The 26449-nt window shown below is 32.6% G+C and overlaps 1 protein-coding gene across 1 annotated transcript; it reads right to left on the reverse strand.

Moving 5' to 3' along the window:
• LOC107193777 (neuropeptide-like 1) lies at positions 1-25687 on the reverse strand. The gene is made up of 5 exons (XM_015583282.1): positions 25575-25687; positions 6463-6923; positions 5221-5975; positions 3628-3790; positions 1-220 (listed from the first exon to the last, which is right to left on the reverse strand). Exons 1-5 carry the CDS (start codon positions 25647-25649, stop codon positions 28-30), a joined length of 1647 nt encoding a protein of 548 aa, XP_015438768.1. The 5' UTR covers positions 25650-25687; the 3' UTR covers positions 1-27.
• Positions 25688-26449: the final 762 nt, after the last annotated feature.

Consider the following 26449-nt stretch of genomic DNA (forward strand, 5'->3'; position numbering starts at 1 on the left):
TGCAATGCTAAATATGTAGTAATCGATTTAGATGGAATTTGGAAATTTCTGACGAAGAAATTTATCGGTTGTCGGTAACAACAGGAACCTTTTGAAGCCGTGTCGACAATCTCCGTGCAAGGCTTGAACGTAGGGTGCTCCTGGTTTAATGTTCGGTTTTAACGACCTTGTCGACGAGTTGGAGGAGTAGTTGGACGAGGACCCATCTGAGGGATTCTCCCTAAAAAGATGATTGACATTCGTATCAGGTCGCAAATAAAAATTTCACAATTATAATAATATCTATAAATATTTCAAAATATGTAACAATAATATTATCCATAAATATTTTACAATTACAATACTAATATCTATATAAGGGCAAGTTTGCGTAATCCATATACTATTACTCGAACTATAGAATGCTGCTAGAGCTTAAACGTTTACTAACTAATTGTGATAGATACAAAGGCCCTAAAGACACTGCTTCTTTCGAAAAATATAGTAACATTAAAATACAACAAGTAGTCTATTACCACGTGATAGTATGATTATACAAGCACAATTAAACACATAAAATGTTTGCTGATGAAGATGATATAGCGAGCGAAATTCTGCAGCTCGTTATCATTTGTTCTGAAACGATCCCGAAAACATCTACAGCTTATTTAACATGGAACTACTTCACAATCAAAACAGCACACAATTATATTTTAATAACACAATACCAGTTTACATTTTCTTTAACCCTAGAATCATATATACATATATACATATATATGTCTCGAGATTTTTTAGAGATTTCAATTTCTTATACTTACTTCCTTCTACATATATAAATGCGTCATTATTTTTCCAACTCACATAGTTGTATTTTTCATTTACGATGCGTAATATAATAATGCATAACGAAATCGTTGTGTCTTACAGAGGGAGTCAAATAAGATTAAACGATTAACGCGTTGTTATACGTTTCATCTATACTTTACTTTATAACGTTCCTGATGCTATCGACTGGAAAAGGTAGGCACAAGTGGCTTTCATTTCAAACCCGCACGAGCAATGTACACATCAACTACCCTTATATTTCTCAATCTGTCGACAATACGAATATCTAAAAAATACGAATATCACACAATACTAATATGTGTTACGAATATTGCAATTGTATGCCGGTAATAAACTATGTGAAATTCATAATAAGACGCATTTGTTTATTAATATGTATTTTCTTTGCCTCACTTTTACCAGTTCTATAAGGAAATCTTATTCTAAATTGTTCTCAGAAGGACATCATTAAACAAATTCAATTTACTCTCTCAGGCAGGGCCGTTCCTGGCGGAAGCGCAGAAGGTGCCCCCGCACCTGGGCGGCCAAACTCAGGGGCGGCCGCAGATCGTTTATTATATGTAAAACTTGTATTAGTAAGAATAATAATAATCATAAGTTTTCTGACGATTATGCAAATTTTAGTCTAACAGAATTTAATCAAATTAATTGTATATGTAATCTTTGTAACAGTACTTGTATACCAGAATGCACTATCTTTATGACATTTAGCCATATTTAGTGGATTAAATTCGTGTAGGTAATTAATGGCTGCTATTTATCAACCATAACATCATTATTACAAACATTATGCGTTAGTTTCATACTCATATATGGAATAAAATATTTATTTGAAATAAAACTATTCATCTTTTAAGGATCTTTGTTTCATTTTGTGTATAATTTTTAATAAAAATTATCTTTTATTTTCATAAAATAATTTTCATTTTTATAAAATGAAACAGAGATCTTTAAAAAATGAATGGTTTTATTTAAAAAAATATATATATATACATATATTAACACTGCATATTAAATTCTTAATTGAATAATATTAAATTAATAAGGGCGGCGATACTGTTTTCGCACCGGGCGGCCAACGACCCAGGAACGGCCCTGCTCCCAGGTAATCAGAATTAAATTGTCAGAACACCGGTGCACGGTTCTAGAGTTAGGTACCTACTATATGTAAAAGACTATAAAGCTTCTTACAAATTCTTAACCAACAATATAGCTCTAAAATATTCAATATAGTCTTCATATGTAGTAGTTTGAACATGGCGTTGTACTATCTGTGAATCAAAGATCTTCGCGTGTCATTAGTGGCTGTAATGGTTTGAATAAACATTTATAAAGTGATGAATGAACACTATGAATGCTTGCAACAAAGCATTGCCTGCGAACATAAGAAAATATTGTTCTACAGGGTAGTCTATAGATCCGTCGCATTCTAAGGGTGCTAAAAGTGAGATAGCCCATAAAGGGAATAACATCAGTAGTGATGAGAAAATTTGTTCTTTCTCGGACAGAAAAATGAAAAAACATGGCCATAAATGATAAATCGAACGGATAATTTAATAATCAACATACCTAAATTAATATATGTATATACAGGGTGAACCACGAATCGTGATCAGTAGATATCATTAGATGTGTTCCAATGTACAGAACGAAGTGTTTACAAACAGTAGGCAAGAGCTCAACATCGGAACGCGTACAATGGCGTAGCATACGATACTCTTTGTAATATTACAGTTCGAATATTTCTTTAATCTTTTCTCGACCCAGATGAAAAAAAAAGTAACACATGTAATGTTATGATATTTACCGAATTCGTCTTGAAATCCTCTAACAGATAGGCGTAAAAAAATTATAGGTGTATTTGCAAAAAATTGAAGGTGACCTTGAAAAATCATGAAAAAAAAGAGTTGACAAAAAATTTGCTGTAATCACGTTAAAACTCTCTTGAAACTATGATATACCTGATAAAAAAATGTTCGATCGGACTGCTAAGAACAGAGTAATCTCTACTGGCCACGATTCGTGGTTCACCTTGTATATGTATATGCTATGGAAGAAAGGAATGAATATTTTCATTGTGTCTACTGTCAAAAACAGCGTCTACTTTGGTATACAATATTATCTTCAGCAGACAATTTTATTTTAACCTTCAATCGTTTTTATACTACTTCCATGAATAGACAACCCTGTGAAACGAATGAATACACATAAACACAATCATCCTAACAAGTACTTCTAGAACTAGAATCTAAAACTATCCGTTCCGGCTAAACTGCATCCCAGCAGCCTAGACGTTTGCCACCAACTGAAACAGCGATCTAACATCAAAACACCAATGTTGCAGATAACTACCGTAACTATCTACGTAGTAGAAATGGAAGGAATAGAACAGGAAGTACATTTGATGAACGATTGCCATGAAATGGTAACTGCAGATGCCACTAGAAGTGCGATGTATGCAGTTAGATTCCATCAAAAGTCTACCTTTCTTTTCTCTAATGTCCAAAGAGAGTTCCCCTCTGACAGGGACCACCACTTGTTCGTATATGTTTCTCGTCGCAGTGATTCTATTTTTTTATTCCTCTATTCGGACAACTAATTTCTCTTGATGACTGTCCAGTACATTTTTGTAGTTTATTTAGCGTAGGCGTGACAGCATGATAATTTCGCGCGACGAAGTGAAAGGAGGATGACAGAAAGTATGAAGAAAAGGTGGGAGGGTAGAAAGAGAGGGAAAGACAGAGAGTGACATAAAAAGACGAAAAGAAAGGAAAACAGGTGAGAACCTAGTGGTCTGACCTGCCGACGAAATACCGGGGTGATCGTGAAAATCGCACGGCCCTTAAAGATGGAAGCCAACCAAGTCGTGCCAGAGCTCCAATGTGTCTTTTACTTGCTTGAAATGTTTCCGAATATCCGGAACGTTCTACCTTCTGCTGCACCTCTGGCATAGAACCTGTTTCTGACATTCACAGACAGTGCTAGATTTACGTTCAGTTACGAATTTTTCACGTTTAGCAATTGTTGGAACGAAAGACTAGAAATCCATAAAACATTCAACTGTACAAGAACATTCCTTGATTACTAACAAAAAAAACCTTAAGTAGGGTTGTAAATCCTACAAAAAAATCTTCAAGTAGAGATCAGAATGATACCGAATCAATACTATCGATTCCAGCCTGGAAATTAATCATAAAAACGGAATCATCCGTATTGAATAGTGATCAAACATGTACGTAACAAACATAATCGATACCCTTTTGATACTCCTACGAATCTATCGACACCCGTTTGATACATCAGAAATGTATTCAAACCCACTTGATATGTTTCGAAATTATAGATATTCATTTAATACTTGGCCTAAATATTGATATCTTAACAGGAGCAGTTACGTTTTCTCGATTAAACAAAAGAAATGTGAATATGCATTTAGTATGGCAGATGTACGTTATGTAATACATTGTCATTAGAAACCATACATTTGTTAATGATTCGCTGGATGCGATTTAAAAGGAATGCGCCATGTAAATGATCATCCAAAATATCAATGGAAGACAATGCGAAATTTAAAGCCTTGGATTTATTCCCAGAACAAGGAAGACCAACAAATTTCAGTAAAATAATATAATTGCCGTTATGTACAAATTGAAGACCTATTATAACAGCTAAATAATAATAACATATTTTATACAATTATAAATGTTATGTTAAGTTCATGACGAATATTTCAAGAAACTTTCTACGAATCAAAATTAATAAAATGTAAGCAAAAGTTACTAATATAACCCATATTAACGATTGCACTTTCATTTTCTTCAGATTGTTCTTTTATTAAACTTATATGTATATTGAAATTTTCAAAAGTGTATTGTTGTAAATGAATATATTTTTGCATTAAAACTGTATACCTTTATTGTTTGTATTATTATAGTTATACTTATATATAAAAGTAAAATAATTATAAAATAATTTCTTTGTATCCTTATTGTATTTATCTTTGAAAAAACAGTACCCGGTACCTTTTCATTGAGTCATACATATCACTTTTCGTACATTAATACTGATACATGTAACAAAACTATTTATGCTTTTTATAAGTCCCACTTAATTTAATTAAATTAAAAAACTTTAGAATTCATTCAGTAAATAAAAAACTCATAACCCCAAGTTTAATATGAAAATAACATTAATATAACTATTTACGAGCTTATAGTGTTGATATTAAAGTAAAATACAATATGATTAGTATTATATTAATAGAATCTTATGTTTAGTGTGAAACTCACAGCCTCCATTTTAAAAGATTCTAGCAAAATCAAGTTGTAAACAAAAATTCTGCGCTCTTTCAAAGATTCTAAACATATTACGATCGATAAACATTTTACTTACCCATGAATCTCTTTTCAGCATTCGGATACTGACCGCTAAGAGCCTCCATCATTTCTTCGTAATCGAATCCGTTGGTGTTTTGCATAACAGGCAAGGGGTACTCATCGGTGAAACTGATCTGTCTTTGCGGCCTCCTATTCGTTGAATCAATTCTCTCGTAAAATCCGTCGATAGCCTGAGAATCGTTCAACTTTTCATCCCCAAAGATACCACCCTCGTAATTGTTTCTAGCGTTCGATTCACTCGCCAACGATCTACCATGTCGGGCGAGAGCTCTCAAGATAACGGTTCCAGGGACAGAACTGCCTCTCTTCAAGGAGGCAGGCCAGGCCATATTTTTGGCCAAAATGGCGACGCTCCTTTTTCCTTGCTCGCGCATCGGAATGTCACCCGTTCGAGCTAAAGAACCGACATATCGTTTCCCATACGGAAGACCGTAATCTCTCGCTATGGATGCAACGTTCCTTTTGCCATTTTGCGGTAACGTGAAAGTTCTGGCTAGAGAGGCGACGTTTCTTTTCCCCGTGAACGGTAGCATATGGTCCCCAACGTTATTTCCTTTCGTTTGAAGCTCGTAATCTCTTACCAATGACGCGATATTTCGTCTGCCCGGTGGCAACGCGAAATCCCTAGCCAGGGTGCCGACATTTCGTTTCTCCATTGGGTATTCTCGCGCGAGAGCCTCCAAATCCAACGCTTCGCCGGGCAGTAAATAATCGTGTGGAATTTCCGGTACGTTTCGATCGGACTGATCGCTGTTCGAACAAACCAAATTTTTGAATTTTATGTCGAACGCTTTTTTTTATATACACTACTGCCCAGAAGTATCCGAACATTTATACATATATGTATATATTCTACATTTTCGGTTTATTTTTGCATGAAAAATCACATCCTTTCAGGTTTTACTACCAGTTCGGAAACACTCTGCATATAGACTACAACTTTAATATTAAGTAAATATCTCATTAACTAATGGTCATATCCGGCTCAAGCAAATATCACTAGCTTCAGAATTCCAAGCAATTATAAGACAGATAGACTAACTTACAAAAACTACTTTACTTTTACTTAAATAATGAGCATTTGTATTTTTTATTCAGACACCTTTCCCCTATTACTTGTACGTATGGTACATAAAGTATGTATAGTAATCGCAATATTGTATAATCCAAGCAAGAATTATGAAAAGATTCAGTTCTAGATAATATTTAGACCCATACAAATAAATGTGTTACTCACCTCGAGACATCGATTCTCTTTTCTTCATCGTCCTGGTTTTCATCGATGCGATCCTGGAGACTTATCGGAAGATCATCGTTCTTAGCCAACATTGCGATACTCTTTTTTTGAGATACTGGTAGCAAATCTCGTGTGTCGATTTCTTCGCTATCTTCTAGAAGGCGTCCCGATATGTCTGGAAATTTTTGCGTTCTCCCAATAACACTGAGATGTCCACGCATAGCTGGATCCTTGAACAGTTCTAAATAGATTCCAGCAGGTATACAGATTTCGGTGTCATCGTCGCCATCTTCGGTTAAAGCTTTCAAGTGTGCCATGCCACTGCGGTCCTCTGTGTTCTGAATCACTCTCGCCGTTCTTGAATAAGCTGCTAAATAGGAGTTTACCTCCGGGAGACGTAACAGGGTCAAGAACGCTCTTTTAGGTATACACTGCGAGCTTTCCTCATCTTGACATCTCACCTGGAATACAAAACAATATATTTTAATTATTTTTTTTTAATTCTTACGTATTATTTAGAGTTATTCGTGATACAATAAATAAACATTATAAATGTAGCGTTAATGAAAAGCTTTTCAAGGATATTTCTTCATATTATAACGTGTTGTAGTCAAATTAATGTAAATCAATAGAATTGAGACGTTCGCATCCAATATTGCATAGTTTTTTAATTTAATTAATTTATACTGTGTATGTAATATGTATTTCAATTATTCCATGTACAATTTATTTATAAATTAGTTTTTATTTTGAATAAAGTACAAACAGTTTTCGGTTTTCCTTTACTTACTGTATTTTAAACAATCGTTGTCAAGTGAATATTATTGTTTTTTATAAATTTGTTTAAAAAGAGTAAGAAAACATAGTGACAGAAAAAAGAAGTAGAATATTTATTCAACGACCTTCAAGTAATAAGTAGTAATTAACAAATGATAATTAAAGCAGCATTTGTAACTAATAGATACCTGTACTGTTTTAAATAATTTCTTTAGATTTTATTAAATAACAATCAATTAAGATTTGTTCTCTTCATTTCAATTTCCAAATAAGAAATAAGTTTTATTCGAGTAATGTTTAGCTTCAATAATACCCAACTATTTTCAAATCTCACGAGCTATGAATTTTGAAATCTCGATGACGTTGGTTTTACGTGCATTCGACCCCGCAGTTCCACGGTGAAACGCCCTGAAGTAGTTTGAACGCATGACACTGCGTTTTCCAAAAATATTGGTTCAGTGCAGAAGTTTCGATGGATTTTGTGTAGATGATGTGATCGCCATGGTGTTGTGGGAACAATAAGCAATGATGTTGGTATATTAAGTGTCGATGTCAACGTAAGACAGTGACTTGTTGTTTCGAACAATAATCGACGCAATTGAGTGTGCTTTATTGTTAAAAATAAAATTGAAGTTGACTTTGAGAAGAGATTATAGAATGAAGAGAATAAACAAATACGTGCGATCTGTTTGAAGAAGTTATTACGTCAATCCTACTTTGTGGTAGACAGGTTTTATTTAATCATATAATTAAAATACATAAATTCACAGAATAATAATCAAAAAATTGTATTAGAATAAAAGTTTGAATAAAAATTTCTATTGGAAATACAGAATATATTATAAAAGAACCATTATGTGTTTTATTAAATTGCTATTAATAGGATGGTATAATGATTATAGTTAAATGTATTATTAGTCCATTCTTTTAAATTTTACAGTAAAACGCATCGAAAGATTTTCAGTGATTTAATACATTAAAAACCGTGATTTGACAGTCAATTCGCGTGAATATATATTTCAAAATTATGTACAAATTATAGTGTTGTATTATTTATTTGTTATAAAGATATGCTTGAATGTAATTGTTACGCAATAGAGTTCAAGGTACGTATATGCGAAAAGAGAGTTATGTTTTTATTAAAATAACAAAGCAATACGTAATACCGGAATTATTAAACAAAGCAGGCCATGCGTAGTCTGATTACGTTTATTTTTTAACTGTCACGTAAGAATATCGGAACACATTAATTTTTTCATAATTCTCTTAAATGTAAGAAACGTATTATTATTAGTAAATGTTTGTGTAAAGGTATTGTGTTAGTATGTATTATGTTCGTTTATTCAGCTTTAATATCATGCCTGCCTGTAGGAGAATATAAACGCATCCTTTGAGTCACTTTGAGATAAATTACACTTACAAAGTGGATACAGTGTATTAAAATGCACAATCTGTTCTCGGATTCTCATTTCGCGCTTTCTGCTCTGTAGGCGATGTAGTCTGAAATATTCATGCGACCTTTCTTATTTGTTGTTACAGTCTATAAAAGTGATTATAGACTTTCTGGACATATTTCACGCTCAAATACAATGAATGTTTATAGTATTTATTTTATAAAGGATAGGATAATACATCCACATAAAATTAATATTATTAATAATGAAATAACTATAATAGTACAGATAACCTTATAATCACATCGGTATACCCACTATATTATGTATGTATATCGTGGGATATCCTCTTTCTACTCTATCAGCCAAACAGAAGTGATTCACTTGCCAATGAAATGATGCAACATTGCTCGGTCCACATAACACGATTATCGGGAGCAGCGGAGACATTTTTGCGATCATTTTATTGGCAGGTAGATAAGTCACTTCTGTTTTAGAGTAACAAAATGGATAAATTGGACGTGTACGATATGATACGAACAGCGATGTCATTATAATGTGATCGACGAAACGCAATTATAAACGGGAAATAATGTACAGTTATAATATTTTCACTTTTAAATCAAGCACACTTTACTGTATAGCTCCGAAAATCTCAAACATCCTAACCCCAGAAATGAAATTTAAAACTTCCCATTCCTAAAAATCGTTTGACTAGAGACCATTGAAACGACTAATTTTGATGCTCACAACTTTAACCCTCTATGTCTTGAATTATATCATTCGCTTTTTTACTACCATCTTTATTCTAGATATTTTAAGGCTGTTTAAATAACACGTAAGGTATGTATAAATATTCTGACACTCAAAAATATATGTGTGTTGGACCCTTATTTAGGAAAGAAGCACAATTGCTTCATGGCAGTATTTTAATGTAAAATCCCCGGGGATCATTTTATACACATATATTACAAAATGTTCCTTAAGTATGCCTTCAAACAAATGTTAATAAAAAAAAAAATTGATCACGTAACTAAATTTCATTTAATCTGATGATAAGATAGATAGGTTAACTTACAAAAACTACCTTACTTTTACTTAAATAATGAGCATTTGTATTTTTTATATAAATTATGCCTTAAAGGGATCGTTTTAGACAGCTTTCCCCTAATTCAATGAAATTTCAAGAATATCAGACAGTCAGATATATGACACAATATGTTTACAGGAGAGATAGCTTGTTAACTAAAAATGAACACAGTCGTTTTACAGTTACCATTAATTATTAAGTGTTTGGTCTTAAATATCAGGAAGTAAAATAATAACAATAAATAAAAACAATGTAATGCCACCATTTCTTCGGAAGCCGTTTTACAAATTTTGTGGTCGAAAAATTTATTTCTAAAATGAAACCACCGAAGATTTTACGTTATTAAATTTTCTAATACAAATTTAGTATGTAGAACGGGAAACCGTTTCGATATAGTACAACGACAACTGACAAAGCGTTCTCCAATTCACTGAAACGAATTTCAATATGAGATACGTTCGAGACATGACTCTTATATCCTTCACTGTTCAAAGTCGCATTCCGCATTCTTCGCGTCTTCTCCTTTGTTTTGCATAGAATTACCTACATTTTTGTACGTTATCGTAACAGTATATTCACTTATCCTTTTCTGACACTAACACTCGATAGTTTAGCAGTCCCTATTTTTTAGTACCACCAAACAGTACTATAATACGTAATTGAAAACTAACATTTGAAAAAGTTGCGTCATCCCTCATCCTCACGTGCTTTTGAACTGCACTTCTACGATCACAATTGGTCGTCAATATGCTTATATTTTATATCTTTAAAAATAAAACACGATCACTCAGCATTCACATGAATCGAATTATTCTGGGGGAACGCTGCAAATGATTCTTCATTAATCAATTTTATATTTTTTCTTACTTGGGTTTCGAGAATTTCTAATCAGGATTCACGAAAAAAATTTAAAGTTTCGAATTCTCGAAACTCGGAACTTACTTTGGTGTCGAAGGGTTTCGAAGTTTCGATGTTTCAAGAAACCCATCCCTAATATACATTTATTGCCACAATGTTAAAGTTAAGTAAAGGACAAATACGACATACAGGGTGCCTCAAAGAGTTATGTACAAGCAGTAATGTATTATAGTGATTACTCGTATAAAAAAGAAGAAAAAATGCAAAATAAAATTTATTCATTTGAGGCTTCGTTTTCGAGAATATCAAATTTGAAAATCTGCTGGATACGCGTGCAATTGAATCGGACTTGGCTAGTGCGTCTGTCCATTGCATTTCATTTCTACTTACTGTCATAACGAATACATACGTTGCACATTAATGTTTAAAGTCGACTTTCTCGAAAACGAAGTCCTAAATAAAAAATGTTATATATTTTCAACATATTTTTCACACAGAATCACCTCATGCTCGCTTGTAAATAACTTTCGGAGGCACCCTGTATATGACGTAGTGACATACGTACAAGGTGAGTTTTATAACTTGTCCACCACATTTGGGCAAAATATAATCTACTTACAAAATCTAAATTGCAATGTAATTGCGGGATAATTATAATTACAATTATGTACCCACATTACAATTTTACAATTACATTGTAATTTTTATTGTAAATGTAGTATAGCTATGTAGTTACAATGTCATTGTAATTGTGATTGTCTTGCAATCTAACTATATTTGATTATTAAACGTTAGTACATATTATTATGAGCATTATTGGGGATGACAAATGAAGAAATTCGTACATTACAGGACACCGTATTGAAATTCTGAACACCGAGTCAAATTGTTCGATATGTCCATTGTTTGAGTAATTCGTGATTTTCTAGGCAACATTGTACACCGATAATGTAGCATGACAGAGAATAGTGGGTAGTTTCTGTGTATACGTTACTGACGTGGATATATCAGATGTCATTCGTATCATTTATTGATCAGAATTCGAACATTCGAATTTCATAGTCCCTCTCAATTCTATTAGCGATGATCCATTATTATGATACTCACGTAGGACAAACGTTATATCTACCTCAACAAGATTGGCATTTGTGGCGGTATCAAAGCAAATTTGAAAACTGAACACGTACAGTATACAAACTAGGCAACAATTAAAGCAATCAATAGAAAGAGTAATTCCAAGGGGGGGAATAATTTATAAGTATCGATCTCAATGCACTATTGGAAATGTGATGGTATACAGGATGACTCACGTAAGAAATGCCACTTGAGTAACTTCTACAAGTTTGGATATTGAAAGAAATGTTTGAAACAAAAGCTGTTTGGTTCCTGGAGGGCCACTGCCTAAGTAATGAACAAAACTTTTGTCCAAGTTGAGGTGCGTAGAAGATTTCAAGGTCAACTTGATCTTTTTGAGTGGAACCATGTATTTTTAAGCGTTTACGATTGTAACCCATTTCAAGACGATTTCAATGGTCATAGCTACTGAAGGTCACTCAAGATCATGGACAGAGAAAGGGACGAAAAATGGCAGAAAACAAAATGTCGAGTTATTAGGAATATGAGACACTAGACCTTTATAATTTTGCAGATACAGAGAGTGAAATTTACATACGTGACTATGTATTGTAAAACTTGTATAATTGCGTGTTGTGATATTTGACACTTGTATGTTATTCAAACTTTTTCCTTAACTGTTAATGCAGTTTCACACCACTGAGTGAACGTAAATGTAAACAAACTTCATTTCGCTAATAAAGCCGAGAATATTTCGTTTATGGTCAATTGTAATAAAAAGAACCAATGACATTCTCATTTTCAACGAAAAAGATTCATCAATGGATCAACAATATTTTTCTAAATATCATACGAAAATGTTTATTTTCATTGGAAGCTAATCCAGAACAAATTATCAAAAACAAAAAGCAATTTAATGATTCAAGTTAAACGAGACACCGTGTGAACAGGTATTCATTGTATGTTGGTATTATCGTGCAACATGCCTCCGTGAAGCTAATATTTTCCAGCAAGCAAGAATCGTGGAATATGCAGTGGCTGCATGTGTCACAGCTTAATGAAGTTTGTGCACTCGGTCTTGAATTTAGTGCAGATTTGCGGTATGTGCTCTCAAGTGACAGGGGCGGGATGATAACAAGACCACTGTTATACACAAAGATAATTATCTCGTGCGAAAATTAATTCAAAATTGGTTTCTATAAAAGTGGTTACGTATTTTACAACACTCTCGTCTTCTCTACTATACTTTACAATTACGGGTTGCATTACAACTTTTGATATTCACAATTCTATATACATAGGTACATACTACTTTTATAAAGGGTAAGTCATTTAAATCGATCCCCTCGAATATCTTTGAAATAGTTGATGATGCCGAGAAATGTTTCAGATAAAAATTAAAGGGTTTTAACTTATTGTAACACCATTAATGCATTACAATACTTAAAAGCGAAATGCACTTTGCTGTAAGAATATGCAATCGATTGTTATTTCAGTTATCGTAAACAAATTTAAAGTAGACATACCGTTTAAATGTAAGTCCAATAATAATTTCATTATAATATTTTACTACATAATAATGAAGAGGCATGAGCGCAATGTATGCTACGTATCGGTTAATAATGATTGTTAATAATATGGAATTTATTAAAGGGGGTTGGAATTCCCATGCAGAGGTTGTAACAAGCGACGGCCTATGTTTTAATATTTTACTTAAAAGCATTATTATTATTTTTCGATATTGCACTTTGAAATAAATTATTAAGTGATTATCGAGCTAATTATTAAAGTACGTTAACAATATGATTCAATCCATATGCTGTACGAAACTGATTGTACTACAGCAGAGTTGGGCAGAATTTTATTCAAATAATACACAGTGTGAAAAGCAGCAGTATCTAAAGGTTTCGTCCTGATCTTTAAACAGCTAATGAGATTAAATAATTGTTTTACAAATGTCCATTCATTCATAAAGAAGTATTATTTTATTACAAAAATTGAAATTTCCACGTTTAAACAATTAAAAATAACGAAATACTTTTTTTTATCTTTTATTCGTCATTCGAAACTTTTTATCTAGATTAATGAGTTTGCCCATCTCTATACTACAGTTAAAAAAAGATGACTTTACCTAAAAAGATATGTGAATTTCAATGAATTTCAGTGAACCTGCCTATGATTTACTGTTCCTATTTATAATAAACACGTAGGGTGGTACGATATTATCACAATCAGACATGTGAAAATAATAATAAAAAGAAGGCATCTGAAAATAATCAGTAACAAAGAGTCATATGAGTCAAATGGTGTTCAAGTGTTTGCGTAGCCGACGAATTTCCAAATTTCTTTCAAATTGTTCAAAAACAAATGTAACAGTAATACAAAAATGAATTGCGCAAGATTGCACGCGTGTTCCTAGTTCAGTTCCAAAAAACATCAAAACGGTTGCACAGGAACTGAATATAAAAGCCAGTGAATGGACCGTACGGCACCCTGCACAATTTAGGACTCGGCAGCAAAAGAAAAAAAGCGAAAGTAAAAAAAAATAGTCAACCATATCGCGTTCGTAAAGTGCCGAGAATGGAATCGAGATGACTGTATTCTACCCAGATACGTTATGTCGCTAAATAAGATTATTGAATTGAACGGAAAGTCTTTATGCTCCTTTTACCTTTGTAATTGTGTACCACGAGGTGAAATAGTATTTATCTATTTTACAACAAAATTTCCTAAGACACCATGACAACGAATAACAGAATATTTGCGCATTATAATTTTAATTTTGTTATCTGCTGTACTCGTATTGTTAGTAAATATTCTGTTTCATATGTATTTGTATTGTATTGTAATTGTTTAGTGATTCCCCTATGGGGTTACAATCACCTTCGGTTCTCTTCCTGCTCTACTTGTTTAATATGTATTTTAGTATATAATTCTGGTACGAATTTAGTATGCTTAAAAGCATCAAGGATTAAGAAACTCCGTAGGTACACCCACGAGCAAACTCGGCTTCCACTAGGGGAAAAAAGTGACGTAGGAGGAGTGTCTTCTACCACTTGGTAAATTTATTTCAAGTACTGAAATAAATGTTAAATGCGTGTTAATTAGTAGAAGCCCCTTTCTCTACGCCACTTTTTCCCCCCACAGTGAGGGTACATACAATGGCGTGCACCATCGTACGTATTACATTTCAATAGTTTTGCCAGTGAAATTGTAATATGTCATTTTTTTTTGTACGCACGTTTATGCAGATACCTATCTTTAAAAGATTGTAAAGAACTACTTTGAATTTGAACAGTTTGTTATTATTATTAAAAGTCTATAGTGTCTATAAAACTTTTTATAAAACTATGTAAACTGTTTCATAAAAATGAATAAATTGTGTGATTTAATTTTTAAAAAATATTCTGTACTCATTAATAAAAGTTGGGCGTTTCTTTCGATTACAATAAACTTCGGTTTTAATATCGACGAGCAGAATGGATTTCATAAAAATGAATAAATTCTGTGACTTAATTTTAAAAAAATATTCTGTACTCATTAATGAAAGTTGGGTGTTTCTTTCGATTACAATAAACTTCGGCTTTAATATCGACGAACGAAATGGATTTCGGAAAATATGAAACTTTCAGTCATGTACATGTTCGTTGATCTGGAGTTATTTTCCAATTTTACAAATTAATTCAACAAATATTTTAACAATTATAAGCGTTTTGCTAAAAGCTTTCGCTGAATGTATAAAGCAATCGATACTAAATTTCAAGAACTGCTTTTAAACGGGGAATATCATTATTTACCAGGGACACAAGCAGTAAACAATATTAAGACAAACGATTTCCAACGTTGAATGCATTACGTATAAAGCACATACGGTAAGTTAAAGCGTAACATAAATACTGACGAGAGCACGTTTATGATTTCGATGAAGAACTCTTCAAGAAATCTGAAATCCGTAATTTTGACAGGTTTGGTAGTGTTAATATTAAAGACAGAAATACTAAATTCATTATCAGATTTGCGTATTTAAACTAAAATTTACAATACATGCATATTTTTCATTCAGTTCACTCACTAATTCTTATATTTTATATCGTAAAATATTCATTTCTGTCCTATTATACTGGGTGAGGATGCTTGTTAAACAATATAATTTAATGTATAATTAAAGCAAAATAAGGGAGAGAAGTTGAAGAGACGTCCTAAAACTGTTTTGCTGGGAAGATCTCCTGATTGTGTACGTACTGAAAGAGACAGTTGTTATCAAGGAAATGTTATGCATGTAGAAAATTTAATTAGTTCTGAAAAGAGGACGTGAATGTTCTTCCATTCAAGAACGTAGGTGACAGGTGCCGAATTTCATTTAAATTCCAACGTTTACAACCGCGCTTTGATAGTGATATGCGAATCATCTACCGTGTACCGTGCTGTGTGCAGAATTTATTTCGTCAATTTCGTTATTAATTAGTTGTATAATCTATAAAATATATCATGATGATTCATTAGAGTCATACTGCCTATAAGTGTGATATTTATTAATTTTTGTTTATTAGTTTAAGGATGCAAAGTCATTTTTTAAGCTTATAAATTTAATTTAACCCTTAATTCTGTCAAATATCTACATGACAGGTCTCACAATTAGTCTGATATTAAAAATTATAGTGACATACGTTTATGCTAACTCTTTCGAGATAACCATTAAATATACAAACTGTTATTTGATGGCTATCACACACGTGCGCGGACCCCATTATCGGTCGCCATCTGTAACCAAAGTTCTGATCCAATTGGTGTATCGACCGAACTGCCACGAGATCCTGCGTGCCTATTGGCTCACGTTGAAGTAACGTTTCCAGGAAAAACCTGCTTTGAGAGTCCCGCACCGCTACTTTAACGTGAGTCTACTGTATCCTCAATATGGATATATCAAGAGTTTATTCGTAATATATATTTTTAAAAAGACGATGAATTTACATTTTTGATTGAAACTTTTGATAACCACTTGTACATATGTATACAGGGTGAACCACGAATCCTGATCAGTAGATATCATTAGATGTGTTCCAATGTACAAAACGAAATGTTTACAAACAGTAGGCAAGAGCTCAACATCGGAACGCGTACAATGGCGTCGCATACGTTACTCTTTGTAATATTACAGTTCGAATATTTCTTTAATCTTTTCTCGACCCAGGTGAAAACAAAAGTAACACATGTTATGTTATGATACTTATCGAATTCGTTTTGAAATCCTCTAACAGATAGGCGTAAAAAAATTATAGGTGTATTTGCAAAAAATTGAAGGTAATTTTGAAAAATCATGAAAAAAAAGAGTTGACAAAAAATTTGCTATAATTACGTTAAAGCTCTCTTGAAACCATGCCATACCTGATAAAAACATTTTCGATTGGACTACTAATAACAGAGTAATCTCTACTGATCCCGATTCGTGGTTCACCCTGTATGTATATTTTTCTGAAAAATTGAACGAATTGGCGCTAAAGTCGAAAATATACCGTTCAGTTTCTAGTATATATTTGTGACTTTACTGAATATAACTGAACACAAGAAACAACAAGAGTTGCAGCGTTTATCAAAGCCCGAATTCAAGTGTAATCTGCGATGAGTACCTTTCTTCGTATCATTGTTGCGGTTTTATCGGCAATCAGTAATTTCCGATTCGTGCGAGAGTCAATGAGAGCATATCGTATGAAAGTCGAATGCAGACTTTGGTATACATGCTTGTTTAAAGACGATACTCTCGTCACTCTATCATAGGATACTGTGTGGTCTAAAGTTTCAACTACAATTTTGTTTATTCGCAATATACACATGAAATCGTGGGTTTTGATATTCTGCCTATGCATAATTTGATTTTTTTTCGTGATAACAGATATTTCTTTTGTAACGCTTCCAGCACATTATGTACTTCTCATGGAAAATTATTCCTTATGAGTATTTCCCCTAGCTTTTTTTATTCGACACGTTTCTCGTTCTAGATGTGTACGTTACGGTCAAACACGATCTTCCTAGTCAATAGCTAATCAACAGTCAACACTAGTTCTAATAAATATCTTTCGACTGTACTAGTTTTGACCTAACACATGTTATGTTATGATAGTTACCGAATTCGTCTTGAAATCGTCTAACAGATAGGTGTAAAAAAATTATAGGTGTATTTGCAAAAAACTAAAGGTGACCTTGAAATATCATGAAAAAAAAGAGTTGACAACAAATTTGCTATAATTACGTTAAAGCTCTTTTAAAACCATGCTGTACCGGATAAAAACATTTTCGATCAGACTGATAATAACAGAGTAATCTCTACTGATCCCGATTCGTGGTTCACCCTGTATACTATATTATATAAAGTATCACCAATCCAGTATGTAAATCGTACAACAACTATGTAAGCTTGAGTAGTCGCTAATAACCCGTAGAGGTGAATGCGACTATAAATAAACAAATAAAAAAAAAACAACAAAAACATAATGTTAAAAGTTATGCAATAATTATAGCGTGCCTATCTAATGAATCACGTAGACGTTGTAGTCTCAAAATATTATTGATCATCAGTCATAGGGATCATCTCCTTCGGTGACCCTGAGTTTCATGATTTGGCGGGAATTTAGTAATGTTATATTTAATTTTTTTCGATCACGGTCAACCGCGGATACATAAAACCACGGATACTGAAACCGCGGATGCGGGGGTTTTACTATACTCATAACAAGTATTCTCTGATAGATTTTTAAATAATACCAGTATAGTCAAGTACATTTGGTTATTTCTACAACTAACTAGTTTCTAATAATAAGAACTCAATACTAGTTAATACCAGTATTAATGCAAAGCCTAAGTGAAAACTAATGTTGACTAGCCAAATCGAGTATTGACAGATTTCGGGATCTGACTGTTATATCTACAATTCAATGCTTATGGCTTCTCTTTAAATTGTTTAATCGTCCAAAAATATATTCGAAATATTTGAAACCTATGATTGAAGCTTGTATTAATAAAAATTAATTAAATAGGTACAAATTTATTTTTAATATATTTATCAGGAGTAAGAAATTGAAAGTTAAATTCAATTAAAACAGTGCACAAACCTTAGGTATTAACTGTAAGATTCTGTGAAACTGAGTAGCTATGTCATTGTTTAGAATATTAAAAAGCTCACTGCTATCAATTATTAACGTTTAAGAAAAACAGAATAGCTAACGTAAAAAGTATTGGGGCGTTTCTGATATTAAATATTGCCAAAATTATAAATCTTCTAAAAGGTGATTGATTGTGAGGATCAAAATATTTATTATTATGATACCGTTAATAATAATGTTAAAATTTCATATAAGTGCGACATATCAAAATACTAAACTTTAATTTTAGAGTATTAAAACACCGATGATTTTAGTGCCCACTATCATATTTATCAGCTAAAATTCAAACATTTTCACCCTTGGTGTTGTGGTTATTGTTCAAGTATTTTTTAACAAGTAAATATTTTTCGAACTATCTTCTATAAATAATTCGCAATTCTTCTACCCAAACTGAAACTCTAAGATAAACTTTACATCCCAATATCCTACGGATAAACAAATTTTTGTTCATATAGTTAAGAAAGGAGAAGAATATAATTTATCATTTGTTCAAACTAAAATATTCTCTAATGAAATTCCTGTTTTTCAAAATAAATTGCGATAAAATAACGTTGAATTTTTTATCCATGAAAGGGGAATCTGACTTTGGTCCTATCCTGTATATTAAATCGATAAGTGCGTCATGTGCAGATTCTTCGTTGTCCATTATACCCAAGTATTTATAAAATACAGATAGATATACTTGTCAAATTATCGTAGAAACGTAACAATAACGTGATTAATTAATAGACTTACTTAATATGTAGACTGCGGATCTTCACACAAATTAAGAGCATTAAATATTAGTACATAAAAATCAAAATTGTATAGATTTTTATTTTCTATATTAAGCGTTGAATAAAATTTTCATATTTCTACGTTTTGCTGATTGGAAAAGCTATAAATGCATAAACATTCTAAGTCTAATAATTGAGAGGCGTTTGATTTTGTTGCACTATTACGATAACACAATTCCGCGAATAATAATTGTGACTAATTAATCAGAGGATGTTAACGCTTTGTTTGTCGAACTTCAAGAACATACGACGCACTTTCGGTGACGTCTCAATTCTGCGACTCTAACGATTTATGACCGCTGCATAGAGAAACCTTCCAAGAATTAATGTAGCGTTTATCATGAATCACATTACCAGTAATATATATATAAAATGGGGAAACACATTCGCGTCACGTCCAAATATTCAATCGTCGCTTATCAGTTTCCAGGAAATTAATGATAACGAAAAGGCACGTCCTTACCTAATTCCGTGGAAGCAACATCCGTTCTTTGAGCTCGCGTGCTTTTCCGTTCAGAGAATTTTCACACGATCGAACATCCATTTATTACCGGAAAAGTATCGGATCAGTTTAGAACTTGTTCCCCCTTGATCTACCGTAAACCGTGACTGGTTCTTTTCTTTGAATACAAGAACCGATCTTTTTCTTCCTAAATAAGGTGACATTTTTCATCCCGAAATCTTGGGAATGGTTTTTCGCTTAACAGTTTCTACCCTGTTTTTCGAGACAAAAAGTCAATTTTAAAAATTTTTACATAGTCTAAATGTTGGATGCCTTTGAAATACTTTTCACTTTTATTGTTAGATTCATAGTGTTCACGAAGGTATATGATTATTATATGTATCTCTAAAGCGTCATAAACAGAAAAAAAGACATATTTTTCGTCACCTCTCAGATTCGTCAGAAAGTCAGTCTAACAGCAATATCGAAAGAGTCAACACCAACTTGCACTCTCTATACTCTATACATGTACAAGACTCCGGACTAACCGCATAATCTGTATCGCGTATTATACTTCGTCACCTAATTCATCTGTCAGTACAGTAAAGCCTCGATGAGTGTTCGAAGGCACCTCGGCACTGAACATTAAATATTTCATAAACTGATGGCCATATGCGGGTGAAACAAATATTGGCTTCAGAATTTCAAACACTATCACTGAGCTAAACCTCATTAAAACGTCAGCGTTACACCTGAATAATCTCTCCTTGCCAGTGCTGAAGAGCCTTCGAACACTCATCGAGGATTCACTGAAGTTGTATCAATAGTTCTATAGTTATCAAATCTACTATCCTTATTACGTTAATTCGTATTAGGGAATCGCATAATTTCGGTGGCGATAACAATCGTAGCGGAGATTTACGACCTCCGTTGACCACACAGTCTCACCGTGAGTTCGTGCGAAAACAGTCTGAACTGGCTGTTAAGGAGTCATACTCAATCAGAAATGTCCAAAAAATCGATTTTTCACTTTCTACAATTTCTTGAAGTACAACATCTCGAGAATATTCTGTGCAAGTTTCAATGTAATCCGATTAAAAATGACAGAGTTACAGGCGTTAAAAAATGAACATTTTATATAAGTGTAAGCTTGACTTGAAACTTTAAACGTGTTTTTCTCGAAACTACATTTTTTAAATCGGTGATCAATATTTCTCGAAAACTACGGTGTCGATTTATATGGAACCTCTCGCGCCTTACTTCAAATCAGAAAAACTTGTCCTTGAACGAAGAATTTTTTTTTCGTTCCATACTTTCTTTTTTAATTGACCAAAAACGAGTGATTTTTAGGTGAAAATCGCACTTTTCTAGGAAAATGTCCGCCATTTTGTTCCTAATCAATATTTCAAAAAATCTCACGTTCAAGGACAAGATTGGTTCTTCCATTACATAAATCTTACTGAATTTTTAATTTCACATGAACCGTTACGAAGTTACAGTGATCACGGCAGATCACTTTTTGTGAAGAGACATCCGGGAGATCGCTCACCATTTATTTACTAATAAGTATTTATAAATAAAGAAATTACCTTATAATCTAGAAACTGCAATTTTTGAAACACAAACACATTTTTTGTAAAAGGTCTTATAGTTTTTGAGAAAAAAATTCCCAAAGAACACTCTTTTTTCGGCCTCCTGACTGAGCATGACCCCTTAAGCCGCGTACTCACCAAGCGAGCGAGCACGAGCGAACAGGAACGAGCGAGCATTCTCACTCGTGCTCGTTGGCTTGGTGAGTACGCGGCTTTACACGCTGCGGGCTGTGTGCCGTTTTTGAAATATGTATAACTTCACGAATTGTACAAATTCGGACAAATCCTTTTGTTGATATACTTTTGAAAACACGTACTTTCAGAGAAGGTAACAAAAAGATCGATTTTTTGAAAAGTCTAGACTAGAATACCCCCTCAAGTCTCAGGTATTAGGAGCGTTGAAGCAACAAACGTTGTGACTACTTCATATTCGATGAGTATCCTAGTGCTTACGTATGATATCGAGTGTGAAGTGATATTTTAGGTAAGTTTTGCTTTTACAAATAATAATTCGAAACATATTACGAAGTAGGCTGTTTACAAAGATTCGTCGAGTTGTGTGGCTTTCGTCAAAGGCGTCTATCGAAAATCTAAAGGATGAACTCTAAAAATTTCATTCTTTATTTATGTAGTCTCTTTAAAATTGTACTTTACTTATTTTATTCTATTTCAAAAGAAGTATTATATAAAATCAATTACCGACTGTTTTGATTAATCGAAATTATTAAAAAATTATAGAACTTCGTTTTTGATTGTGACTTGCAAGCATGATAAACCTTCTACGCGAATCGAATAATTCAACAATGGTCGTATCGAAAAATGTAATCTTTCATGAAAAATTAAACATAGATGGCAGAAGTTTTGACACTGAAATGAAACGGAATAACCTTTTTATAAGAGAAGTATAGAATATTCCTCTATAAACATAAAACAATGTGAAACTCGTTAAATATTTTACATTGTAAAGTAGTGTAGCTTTTTACATAAAAATATAGTTTTCTTGTTGTTAGACATATGATGTAGCTGGAATTTCTGAGCATGCTATATCTCTGTCCTTCTCATGTCATCGTACCTGATACTAATTAAAATTCTTTAATTCCTCTTCGAGAAGCAAACTGAGAGAACTATCTAACCAGAAACTGTCGCATATCACTGTAATTTAATTATTCTTATGCAATTCCCAACAACAGTTGTCCATTGTATAACTATTCTTTTATATCTATTTATGCAATATCGCAGAGTAACTAAGCATAATACATAGTAAAAATATATAAAAAGTCCATTTCGATTTCGCTTTCTTCTTCATATAGATCCACATTCACTTTTGTTTATTTGTAATTTTTATATATAAATTGCCAGACAATTAAATACTTTGTCCGAAAACACTGAGTTTTAGTCAATTACTATAACGAAGTGGATAATCCAAATTCCTAAAGCTATTTCAGGAAACTGATTAATTAACTAACAAGTCCACTAATTATACGTTGTTATATGGTATATGCCAAGTAATCAATGAATTTACAATTCCTTAAGGTAAAGATATGAGCTGTGCAGATACAAGATTAAATTTTGCACAACACAAAACTCTTTATTTGAAGTACTTTTATAAAATATTAATTTGTAGATATATGTCTCGTATCTTTAATTTGGGTACATTTAAGGAACTTTTAATGCAATCGTGCAAAGTCCAAAAGAAATTAGCCCCTTAATAGTGATTTTTAACATTTCACGCACACACACATCTAGTAACACGTGAAATCTTTGGTATTAAATGATTTTTGGTACAATCGAGATGAAATAGAACTGTCAATTTTTAATCGCGAGGTGTAATTAATAGTGAAATGTACGGTTCAGTGTGTCTCCTTCTGGTGCTTTAATCCACTTTATCGAGTGATTCCCTTTGCTTCGGAAATCGAAGCGTTTTTTAAAGGTTTAATAATCAAACGACTATGCACTGAGATCTTTAAACTTTTTCGTTAAGAGAATCGTTATTCAAAAATCCAACTATCCAAAATGATAATCTTTAATGAAAAAATGAAAATGTATTCATATAACGTTCAAACTAAATCGTTTTCTTATTAAATAAGTAATACCTGCCGTAATAATTACAATTAAGTAGGTATTCAACATTTCTTACGAACAATTTCACTTCGTAATTTAATGAATAACACAAATCATACTAGTATTAGAATAGTTTAGAGTCAGCGTAAAGTAACATAATTTTGTAACAGTAGATATATAGACATTAAATTGTTTCTTGTCTGTGACCGCATAAAGTGTAAAATTCTGTTACGCCCGCGTATCAATATAGATTATGGATAATAATTTTAAAAGATTAATTATTTGCATAATTAAATAATTAATTATATATTTTTATATTTAATTTTACTTGTAACTGATTGAAGCTTTTAAACGATGAAACTAATTCTGTTTTACTCTAGCCTTTGGAAAAGTAATCTATAATTTACAAAAATGTATTAAATATAAATTTATATACAATTATAATACTTTTCAACAACTTCGTTTAAAAAATATTGTAATAAATCGTGGTTAGTTTATAATTGCAGCCAATCATGTTCATAATTCAATACAGCGTAAAGGCGATGAATGATTTTATGTAGTAGCATTAAATTTTTTCCGGAAATTATATAAAATATACGTACAGTCGATGCTCAAACTGTATAATATTAACTTTGAATGTACACAAAATTATACAAAAAGACTATGTAAAAAAATTCGAGACATCTCATAGTGTTAAAAACTGTCAATCCAACACTATATGCTACTCACCATTGACATATTTCACAAAATATTTCAATGTATACTTCATACAATATAAAAAATAAAGGCATCGGAATAGTAGTCTACAATATTTTTGTGAAAAGACCACTACAAATTCCAATTTTTTTTTCAATAAAAACCTCTAAAATGTTTCATTAAAAATTTTACTGTTTATATTTACACAAATAGCATATGCAAATAGTAAATATATGTATGTAATACTTTATATCCTGAAAATTAAAATATGTCAAACAATTTCGGTCTCTGTATTACTCATACGAACTCGTTTTATACACTCCGTAAAATGATTTCGTTACTAAACGTTCGAAAATAATTGTTATACAATTACATTACTCACTTATAAAAGTTAATGTAACATAAAGGAGACAAAAATGGTAAAATTATAAGCTATCAAGAATAAAACGTTATACGTTTTCATGGTTCATAATGAATAAGGGTAAACATTCATTCAGCAGACAGTGTGTATACTAACACCACACATTACTAACATTGTACACAACAAAAGTACGGTCCGCAAAATATTAAAGGGTTAGCTGAAATATTTGAAAGCGTCTAAATTCTTTGCAGTAAACTTGTTCCAAACTTGGTAAAATGTTAAAACATATGAATAATTGTGGTATACAATGTTAAAATGCTGCAATAACAGTATGTGTTGAGCCAGTGCAAAAGTTTCGATGGATTTTCTAGAAATGTAACACAGTGAATTGTTTAGAATAAAAACTGATGCGACTGAGTGTGCTTTATTATTCGAGATAAGATTGAAATTGAACTTCTGAAAAGAAATTAAAAAAAAAAGGAGTACAGATTACCAACATCGCAGAAAACATTTGCGATCTGTTTGAGGAAGCTGTTATGTCAATCCCATACTATGGTAAACTATTAATTTATTAATATAATTTACTTGTATAAAATCACTGGATAGTAATATTCTAAATATTTGTTTCTCAGAATAAAAATTTCCATTAAAAATACGTGTGTTATAAAAGAATCGTATCATTGTGTAGGTATTCCATTAAATTACCATTAGATCGTAATGAAATTTATTGTTAGTCTATCATTTTAGGGCAAAACCGATCAAAGCTTTTACACTGAGCCGATATGTTAAAACGTAAAAAGTGGTACAACAGAAAGCGAAGTATGAGACACTTACTAGTGGTAGATGAATATGATTGACAATAGCGACGTAAAGTAGAATAATCACGAGGTAGCTTCTGGTCAGGCTCATTTCGGCGAAAACTTCACGGTATCCTCTTGGTTGCGTTCTCCAAATTAGAATACCCTTTCAGAACGTGCCCGCGTCCTTATATATTTCAGTCCGCGCAGGCGTCACAACCCCCATAGCACACCTACACCGAATATACCCCTATTCACACCGTCACTAACAGTCCTGTTAGTGAACTATGCAATATGCATATATCCGATGCTGTAGATCTCGTTCTCCGCCGATACACCATGCTGGAAAAAGGAAAAAAAGAGGGAGGCCAGCCGGGCTACCGAGGTAGAAAAGAGATACGATTTTTAACCACGACTCGGTTAATACGCACGCAGTGGATTATTGCGTGTTGGCGGAGGAAGGGTAGGCTTCGTCTCTCATTTTTTCTTCGTAGAACATATTCGAATTTTTTATTATTCGAACGTTCTACTATCCGAACGTGCTGTTATCAAAACAGAATGTCTCCCAGCAATAAATACCTTCTTTTATTGCAAATCTGTAGTGCTTAGATACAGAGAGGTAAAAAAAGGGGGGCTTTGACTTTGGGGGCTTATAGTATCTATTCACCAAGACGTGGAAAACATGTTTAATCAACATAGGTTCTAAAATTTGGCGGGTTTCACGAAAATTGACCCATACGCACCCGTCTTCCTTTTTTGTCACTTGGGTACGTGTGATTTATTCCTTATAAATACTCGTACTTCCCACTTTTGAAATTGTTTCTTCAAAGAATTTGTGAGAGTTCTTTTGTGAGATTCAGTGTATACGTTTTTCTACTGCACCCACAAATAATACTTCTTTCTTAAATAAAG

Source organism: Dufourea novaeangliae, unplaced genomic scaffold, assembly GCF_001272555.1.
Source record: "Dufourea novaeangliae isolate 0120121106 unplaced genomic scaffold, ASM127255v1 scaffold24, whole genome shotgun sequence".
NCBI lineage: Eukaryota > Metazoa > Arthropoda > Insecta > Hymenoptera > Halictidae > Dufourea > Dufourea novaeangliae.

Bases quoted from the DNA above. Each gene is read 5' to 3' on its own strand.
- LOC107193777 (XM_015583282.1), bottom strand. From the start codon at position 25,649: ATGAGCCTGACCAGAAGCTACCTCGTGATTATTCTACTTTACGTCGCT. The intron at 5,976-6,462 runs GTGAGTAACACA...TTGTTCGAACAG, and splicing joins AAGAGAATCGATGTCTCGAG to CGATCAGTCCGATCGAAACG. The intron at 3,791-5,220 runs GTAAGTAAAATG...TGTGAATGTCAG, and splicing joins TGCTGAAAAGAGATTCATGG to AAACAGGTTCTATGCCAGAG.